This window comes from Erigeron canadensis, chromosome 1, assembly GCF_010389155.1.
Source record: "Erigeron canadensis isolate Cc75 chromosome 1, C_canadensis_v1, whole genome shotgun sequence".
NCBI classification, from domain to species: domain Eukaryota; kingdom Viridiplantae; phylum Streptophyta; class Magnoliopsida; order Asterales; family Asteraceae; genus Erigeron; species Erigeron canadensis.
In genome coordinates this window covers 38187196-38196537 of record NC_057761.1, presented here as the reverse complement: position 1 = coordinate 38196537, position 9342 = coordinate 38187196, and the positions used below count along the sequence as shown (strand labels likewise).

At 31.9% G+C, this 9342-nt stretch overlaps 1 protein-coding gene across 2 annotated transcripts; it reads left to right on the top strand.

Annotated features, from left to right (window-relative positions):
- Positions 1 to 261: 261 nt before the first annotated feature.
- On the top strand, positions 262 to 6282 carry LOC122603457 (65-kDa microtubule-associated protein 6-like). Of its 2 annotated transcripts, none has more exons than XM_043776177.1 (12): positions 262 to 831; positions 1684 to 1887; positions 2354 to 2617; positions 2706 to 2921; positions 3015 to 3170; positions 3552 to 3711; positions 3797 to 3948; positions 4163 to 4250; positions 4330 to 4403; positions 4482 to 4556; positions 5005 to 5361; positions 5918 to 6282. In XM_043776177.1, the coding sequence occupies exons 1-11, from the start codon at positions 763 to 765 to the stop codon at positions 5341 to 5343; spliced, it is 1797 nt and encodes a 598-aa protein (XP_043632112.1). In that variant the 5' UTR covers positions 262 to 762; the 3' UTR covers positions 5344 to 5361; positions 5918 to 6282. The 2 variants fall into 2 exon arrangements, with proteins under 2 accessions (XP_043632112.1, XP_043632106.1); XM_043776171.1 differs by having other exon boundaries at positions 265 to 831; positions 5921 to 6282.
- The last annotated feature ends 3060 nt before the right edge of the window (positions 6283 to 9342 follow it).

Genomic DNA, 9342 nt, shown 5'->3' with positions numbered 1-9342 from the left:
ATCAATAATGATGAAACAAAAAGATATAGCCTCTTTCTTTCTTTATTACGTCTATATGAGAGAATAAAAATTTTCAGTTGGTTCATGGTTGTTAAAAAAAATACGTGTATGAGAGAGAAGAAAGAAAAGAACCTGTCTTTAAACACAAAGAGAGTGAGAATTTAGTAAAGAAATCTTCTTGTACTTAATTAACATGCGCAGATCCGTCTACTGCGCATTGTAGCTTAATCCACTCTTCTCTTCTTCTTGAAAAAAGAGTTTTTATTTCTTTCTTTGATTTTATTATATATAGATTATAAATAGATGTATAATATAATTTTCATTTTCTTCTGGTGGTCCATTTAGTTTGTTTGTCCTCTTCACCAGTACCTAATTCTTCTCTCTTTCTTTTGTTTATCATCTTCACAACTTTGGTTTTCTTTTAGTAACAGATCCCATTTTGGTTTTTTATAGAAAAATATTTTTATACTCCATTGTTTTCTACATTTTAAAATCAAATTTTTAAGCAAAAGCAAGAAGAAAAGATAGTGGGGTTTGTTGAAGGAAGCTTCAGATCTTGTTAAATTTTGAAGGTTTTCTGGGTTTTTGGCTTAGAAGATAATCAAGCAAAAAAAAAAAAGAAAGAAAAGGAAAACACCCTTCGATTTTAATTTTCTTGAATTTTTCAATCATGAGCTTTTCTTTGACTTGCTAAAGTTTCCTTCTGTGTTTATTGTCATAAAAAGCTGTTTTTTTTAAGAAAAAAAGTGTGTTGAAAGAACAATGTTGGCAGGAAGTCCTTCTAGTGTCCGTACAGCCACTACTTGTAATACTTTACTTAAAGAACTTCAGGTAATTTTATTCTTCTGTTAAAGACACATTTTTTGATTTTTTTTTCCCCCTGTTTAGTCTCCATTTTTGTCAATTCGAAGCAAAAATCTACATGCAAGTTTTGTGTTGTGTTTTTTTTTGTTATATGTAAATGGGGTTTGTTAAAATTTAATAAAGTTTTAAACTTTAATAAACTTGATGATAGTTTCATGCTTAGTAATAAAAATCTTGAAATGGGAACTTGCGAAAACTTGATAAAGTTTTGAACTTTAATAATTTTGATGATAGCTTCAAGTTTTAGTAATCAAATTCTTGAACTGGGTATTTTTTATTTTTCTGATGTCAATGAGTTTCTGTAAGTTGGGCTGCCAAAAAATAAATAAAGGAGTAGAAATGATAGAATAAATTCTGTGAGTTGGAAATTGGCATAAAAGTCATGAATTACAGGAATTATTTTTTGTTCCCTGAAATTAATGCAAGTCACAAAAATGTTACTGTATATTTTATGCTTTATTGTGTTATTTTTCTTCATTTTGTTGCCCTTTCATTCACATGATTCATGCTCTTCTTGTTCATACAGAATTTGGAAAATTTCAGTTGCTATAAGTCTTATCACTTTTTCGTTTTCTCTCTTTTCTATTTCCACCTACAATTAATTGTGATAGGGACATGTAATTATATCATTATATTATATGTATATTTACAATTTCTCATATTTGTATAAAGTTTGACTAATATTGTCTAGAAAAAGACTCGTTGGTGTTATTATAGTACCGAGAATATGGAATTATCAATTATATGTGATCTTGGTAAAAAGAAAGTTGTTACTTTTTATGTATAAAGTTTAATTTTTGGATTTACTATGTATGGCAGCAAATATGGATGGATATAGGTGAAAATGATGCAGAGAAAGACAGACTGTTAATGGAGTTGGAAAGAGAGTGTTTAGAAGTGTATAGAAGAAAGGTTGATGAGGCTGCAGCCACCAAAGCGCGCCTACACCAATCGGTTGCTGCCAAAGAAGCTGAACTCGCCACCCTTATTGCCTCTCTGGGTGATCTTAACACTCATTTTCCGGTATAAACTAATATTCGTTCTAATTCTAGAAGCCATCATTATCAACTTTATTATTGCTTTTACCTAATCTTAATCATGTTTGTGTTACTTTTAAAATTCTTGCAACCACTCCTTTAGCTATGATATTGTTTTTCTTTTTCTAGATAAGAATGTACTTTAACGTTGAAAGTCAACTTGATAGTAAATGATTGGCGTAATGATTCATAAATATTTTAGAAGAATATTGTAAAAATTACAAATAGTTTAAGCTGTGTTTCTTTTTGGAATGAAGTATTCGTTTTGCTATAGTAAATTTAAATCACGATGGGTTAGTCCATGCATTTAATTACCATATCGATGATATTCCGCGGTTACTGATATTTTATGGGTTGACTGACTTCTTTCCATTCCATAGCTAATTAAATATCGATTCTTACTGTTTAAATCCTTATGAGTTATGACTTTTATCTACCTGGATTGTACACAGCTAAACATGGAAAACAAATCGTCATCATTAAAAGCTCAGCTTGCAATAGTCACTCCATTGGTAGAAGATTTGAAAGTAAAGAAAGAGGAGAGAATCAAACAATTTGCAGATATAAAGAGTCAAATCGAAAAAATCAACGGTGAAATTTTGGGTTATAGTCAATTTGTTGACTCAGTTGGTTTGTTGACTTTGGAAGAACAAGATTTGTCTCTCAGAAAACTAGGAGAATATCAATCTCATCTTCGTACTCTGCAAAAGGAAAAGGTACCTACATTTACAAATGATATGATACTATTCGAAAGCACAGTTATTACATTACAAGGTTATTTAGTTTAATTGATATTATTTGCAGTCGGAGCGGCTACATAAAGTTTTAGAACATGTGAACGAGGTGCATTCCATGTGTAGTGTTCTCGGGTTGGATTTTGGCAAAACTATTAGTGATGTGCATCCAAGCTTGGAGGGTACAAGCCTAGAACAAGCGACAAATATAAGCGATGGTACACTGGAAGGTCTTGCAAACGCGATTCTTAAGTTGAAAACAGAGAAGAGAGTGCGGTTACAGAAGGTAAACTAAAATTTGAAATAACAAAAATGTATATTATTTGTTGTTGACTATTGAAGTACTGAGTAATTGTTCTGTCTTTTTGATGAAATGAAGTTGAAAGATATTGCTGCATTGTTATCTGAACTTTGGCAAATAATGGACACCACAAGGGAGGAAAAGAGTTACTTCTCAAGAATTACATCGGTTACTAGATTACCAGAATCAGAAATTGTGGAACCAACGGCTCTTTCATTAGAGATTATTCAGCAGGTTGTCTTAATTTTTGTTTCTCCAATCAAAAGGGGTAATGCTTTTTTATAGCTTAAATGGAATATGTCATATGGGTTGTAGTAAGCGATAAACTGTTTCAAACTTTCCGGCATCTATATAAGAGATTTTGACACATACTGACATACACCTCCTAAATCATTCTATTTGATGGTTTATATTATCGTTGTAGTAGTATAGATGATGTGATTATATCCAATGGATTCACATTTTGTACGAACAAGGACAAACAGTATTTTACAGGTCAACCTGACCCGACCCGTTTCACCCTTTTGAAAATCTCCTGTTTTCACTTAACCCATATTAGCTGTTACCCGACTTGTCAGACTTCCATCTTACCATGTCTAATGATAATCTGGACAGGCTTCACAAGAAGTTGAGAGGCTGAGTAAACTGAAAGCAGGTCGAATGAAAGAATTAGTAATGAAGAGGAGGTCTGAGTTGGAAGACATATGTTTCAAGACTCATATTGAGCCTGATCCTAGCACAGCTATTGATAAATCTAATGCGATGATAGATTCTGGTAGGTGGGCTCATTTCATTCCTAATAAATCATAATAAGTTGTTTGTGATGAAGTAAAAAAACTTGAAACCTTTAATGTATATAGGTCTATTGGACCCCAGTGAACTTTTGAGTAACATTGAAGCACAAATCATTAAAGTAAAGGCTGAAGCTTTGAGCCGAAAGGAAATCATGGATAGGATAGAACGGTGGCTCGCTGCATGTGAGGAGGAAAATTGGCTTGAAGATTATAACCTTGTAATGTTATTTTCCTTTTCTTCCTATCTTTGTAGCATCTAATAACTATAACTATTCTGATAATAACATACTACTGTTTTTTTTAGTGCTCAAATATTATCTTAGAATATTTATGCAACAAAACTGATTATCTATTTTACCCATTTACCCCCTTTTATAATGCATGAAATGACTCTAGCTTTTGACTTTCTGTCTTTTCTTTATTGATACTTAGGATCAAAATCGGTATAGTGCTGGAAGAGGAGTCCATTTAAGTTTAAAACGGGCTGAACGAGCTCGAATCACTGTTACCAAGATTCCAGGTATATAAATTCTTCGTTGGTTACCATAGTCCATTATCAAGCTCTATCAATCTTTGGACTAACAAGCGACCAATTACAGCAATCGTTGATAATCTAATATGCAAAACAATTTCGTGGGAAGATGACAAAAAGAAGTCATTTCTTTACGATGGGGTAAGTTTTCATTATTTTAGTATTCCATATATGTTGGTCTCGGTTAGTTTTCCACATCTTATGAAATATTATTTGTAGGCACGCTTGGTGACAATCTTGGAGGAATATAAACTTACGAGAATGCAGAAAGAAGAGGAAAAGAAGCGATTCAGGGTAATTTGTTGTGACGTCTTTATATACATGATGGTCCTTAAACAGGCGGGTTGGGTACAAGGTGAAAATGGATCATTCTTAGTGTGGGTCAAAAGAGTTGTGTGTGTTGACCTGCAAGCACTTTCTTGTTCCTTAGTTTAGATTATATTTTTTTTTAATGGAATGAATGTGTTAATCATGATTAAGAAAATTATATTACAACACTAACCTTTCAATTTGAATGTTAGTATGGACTTTGGCTGAGTTCCAAACCTGTTCGACTTAGTTGACCTGCTTTTCTTATTGGGCACATTTGACTTGTTGAGACAATCACAGCCTAGATAGACCTATTTACAACTAAAGCAGGGACATTAATGTTTTAACTTTTCAGAAACGTGTTACTGTTGCTTTGTTTACATATCATAAAATGACTCAAGGAGGGTATTAATGTTCGTTTGGGTTTGTACAGGACCAAAAGAAGCTTCAGGACTTGCTACTTAAAGAAAGAGAATCCATTTATGGCTCAAAGCCTAGTCCAAGGAGATCCAGCAGTTTTAGGATGGCAGGTAATGGGTATTGTGCAAATGGAAATGGGTCAATGACCCCGACACCCCGAAGGAGCTCAGGTAGAACCCCATCAATGGAGCCCATGACTCCCCGGTCATACTCTAGTCGTCAAAACGGGTATTCCAAGGAAATGAGAAGGTTAACCACTGGGCCACTCAACTTTGTGACTATACCGAAAGAAGATACAATATCATTTTCTTCTGTATATGGTTCTGAGCCTGGGTCTCCCCTCCAGAGCTAGATATTTGAACATTAACCGGTACATTTTCTTATTCCACATTTGACCTTTTCAGTGCGATAAGGATGGCATCAATCTAACTGCTAATTAGATGTTCAAAAGCAGTTGGGGTGGGTAAGGGGTCATAACAAGTAATTATTTGTACTGGCAAACTGATATTTTAATATTCTTTAAATTAATTTTAATAAGATGAATATCTTTTAGCTTGAGTATGTGAAACTCAAGTACTATAACCATCGTCTCATGTTGTATGGTTTATACTCCATTCATAAACTCTATGTTGGTTTCCTTTCATCTATGCTTACCTACTATTTGCCTAGTTATTTTTGGTTCGAAACAAACTTGACAACGGAAAAGGCATTTCTATCTCCAAAAAAGGCCATTTTGGTCCCTTATCCTTCTATTTTCTTCTCATTCGATTTGAGTCTATAAAGATAAAAGCAATCTGGATTTGTCCGTTAATCAAATGTAGACCATACGGAATCAAGCCTACATGTCTTTTCAATGCAATATGTATCTTGCATTAAAAACTTGTATGTTTGAATTTTAATTAGATTATTTTCTATGCTTGGTACAACAGTAAATGAAGCTTTTGTGTGCTGATTTGGAATAGAGCAGCAGTAGCACAAAAAAAGGTTGTGAATATATGAAGGGAAGAAGTAAGTTTGTACAATAGTTTTTATGATTGAATGACAGCGTTGACAGATTAGCGGCGGCGGCGACAGGGAGTGTGGCGGATAGAATTTATAAACCTTTTGTAATTTTATATGTTGATTGTTGGGTGAGCTTTAGTTATTTACCTGTAATCTAGTAGTGTCAATGTCTCTGTCTATACCTTTTGTTTTTCTTGGTGTTTTGGATTGATGGCCAGCTCCAGATTTGAAATTTTATGCAGTTAGTACTCAATAAGTTTTCACTCGGTTAAATCAAGAGAATTAATGATGTGCTCGCGTGCATTTCTTTTATTTATGCCTTATACGTAGGGGTAATGCATACTGGTATTGGCACGATATTGATGTCTGGGCCTAACCTTTGGCCTGGATTGTATCAGACATACGTATGAAAAACCAACTCTCGGTGATGATACAAGGTGTGTGACTATTAGACTAGGATATATTTTATACTATTATTAATTATTGAAACATTGACCCGTATCGGCAACATGGTTAATTGGTATTATATTTCTCGTTATACTTTTTAGTTTTTGATACACCCATAATAAATACATATTTTGTATCAAAGTATAAAATAATTACATCACTAAACTTGTTATATGCAAGAATTTGGTACTATAACTTCAATTTCATATCAACATATTTAAAATTTTACTCATAATTAATGGTGTTATTCCATCTCTATCACCTATTTATTTAATATGAACACTTACATACATGATACACTAGTTCATATTGAAAATTTTCTCCAACGTGTTCGCCCTACTCTTATTTACTTAAGCTTAGTGGGTTTTTGTTTTAATAAATAATAATCAAATCATCATAATTAAGTAATTTGTTGAATGTAGTTGAGAATTTGATATTTATCGGTTGTGATATGTATATGATTGGGCTTAAAGGTGCACATTACACTTGAAAGAGTTAAAAGATATTACCTTCTTTAATAAAGGAAGTGGATGTGAATAGTAATTATTTTGTTTTCATCTGCATTTTCAGTTTAAATAAAACATATGTCAATATATGCTTAAAGCTTCAGATTAGTTGGTTGGTATTTGACTCCCCCCCTTGTCAATTTTGAACTTTTAGTTCCTTTATTTTTACACCCACATAATTTTCATATATAACCTTGGAGTTTTATATTTAAACAGATTCATATTTATACTTTTGCCCCTTATTGTTTCATTTGATTTTATTTGAAACTAATTTAAGTAACATGATTTTATTTAAACATTATCATTTCTAAAATAAAAAAACCTTTTTTTTTTTAATTTTTTGTTTTTAGATTTTACTTTTGGGGTTTGTTAAACATTTATTTTTTGTGTAATAGTATGAATTTTAATACTTTCTGTTGATTCTTATTATTTTCTTTTGACTTTTGAGTTTATTTTATCAACATTTTTTCCTTCTTATTATTCTTTTGAGTGACATAAACATGATGGTGTATTGGTACATTGCTACTTTTTTTCTTCTTTTTAGACCCTTAACATATCTCATGGAATGACATTATTTTGTAACTTTTTGTACTATAAGTTTATACTTCATAAAATTTAGATATGAATTGTAACTTATGTTTTTTTTTACAATTATTTTATACATTTAGTCTTAAACTTTTGTTTAGCTTTTTGCTTTTTTGGCTTGTATTTGACAATTTTGTTTATACTTTGTAACATTATCTTTTTTGTAGCATTTTTTTTCAACATTATGTCTCAATTAATATTCCATTTGTATATTTACAGTTTTTAAAATTTTTTGCTTTCTACAATATTTTTAATAAACTTTTTATTATTTTTTTTGTAAAGTTTTGTATCGCATATATGTGATTTATAGAGGAAAGAGAAAAAAAATGATTGGTTGAGATTTGAGGAAAGAGAAAGGATATTAGGTAAATATAGAATTGATATATGAGCATTTTGAGAAAGTAAATGTTGAAACTTAAAATGTAAACATGATAGATCTGCTTTATTATATAGTATAAAATAGTCTGTTAAATGTCAATTTTTAACATTTACTCTATCTCTATCGCCTATTTATTTAATATGAACACTTACATACATACATGATACACTAGTTGATATGAATTGAAGTTATAGTATCGGCGACATATAACTTATGAAAAACCAACTTTTTGTTATGATACAGGTGTGTGACTGTGGCATACCGCATACAATGTGTACCCAGTATCGACGACTTGGTTAATTGGTATTATATTTCTCGTTATACTTTTTAGTTCTTAATACACCCAAAATAAATACATATTTTGTAACAAAGTATAAAATACGAGTAAGTACATCACTAAACTTGTTATATGCAAGAATTTGGTACTATACTTCACTTTCGTATCAACACATTTATTAGTGAATAAACATCTATCCAAAATCTCATCATCAAAAATCTTAAATTTCCCAAATGTAAAATGGCAATCAAACTCAACCCCAGGCCTACAAAATCGCACGATTATCTTCTTGATCCTCCAGCATAGGTGTTGCTATTGTCGAAGCTGAGAGCGATCTTGAAAGAGATGTATGTTTGACGGGAATTTTGTCATAAGTTGGTGTTGACGTGGTTAGTCTTGTATAATAATCGGAAGTTTGTATGTTTTCGGATCATTGATAACAAAGAGATGAGCTGAAAACAAAGTTGAAGGAGATGCTTCATAAGAAGTCTGACTCTTTAACTCTGGGCCAGAGGAATAAAGTAATCTCTTTTTAGCTGACATATTTTGACACTTGATGGCTAATGCATGCACATACTACATCTATGACTATATCTGTGTATAGGTTCAACTTGGAGTGCCTGGGTGGAAAGAGAGGTATGGGTACTAAAAGGATAAATTTTCTGCTAAGTCTTTTGAATGAAAAAACGCTACTCTCCCCATGAATGGTCTGAGAATACGAATCTATGATATATGCAATTCAAAAAATTAAAATAAAAAAATTGATATCTATGTTTTTCCACAGGTTTTAAGATGATTATTAGCAGCTTTCCCAGTTGCAAGATCTTGACTGCTAAATCTCATTACACCCAAATTCCTACTCATATTATGAGTCCAAGTAAATTCTTTTAAAGAAAATTGATGCAGTGACTTTTATCCAACAGGTGTATTTGGTGTTGCACCATATTAAATACCCTTGTTGCTACCATTTTTGTGTAATGAAATCTTATAATTACTTTCTGAGCTGTTTTCAAATTTTGAAGTGGACATGAATGGGAAGCGATTTGCCTGGCAGGCATGTTTCCTTTGTATTACTATCCCATTTGATTTTTGCCTTGATATAAATCTGTTTGTGCTGGGTTTTCAATTGATTTATCTACACTCTTATACAGTCCA

Coding starts and splice junctions, on each gene's coding strand:
- LOC122603457 (XM_043776177.1), top strand. CDS start 763: ATGTTGGCAGGAAGTCCTTCTAGTGTCCGTACAGCCACTACTTGTAAT. Junction 2,922..3,014: donor AGAGAGTGCGGTTACAGAAG/GTAAACTAAAAT, acceptor GATGAAATGAAG/TTGAAAGATATTGCTGCATT. Junction 3,949..4,162: donor GGCTTGAAGATTATAACCTT/GTAATGTTATTT, acceptor ATTGATACTTAG/GATCAAAATCGGTATAGTGC.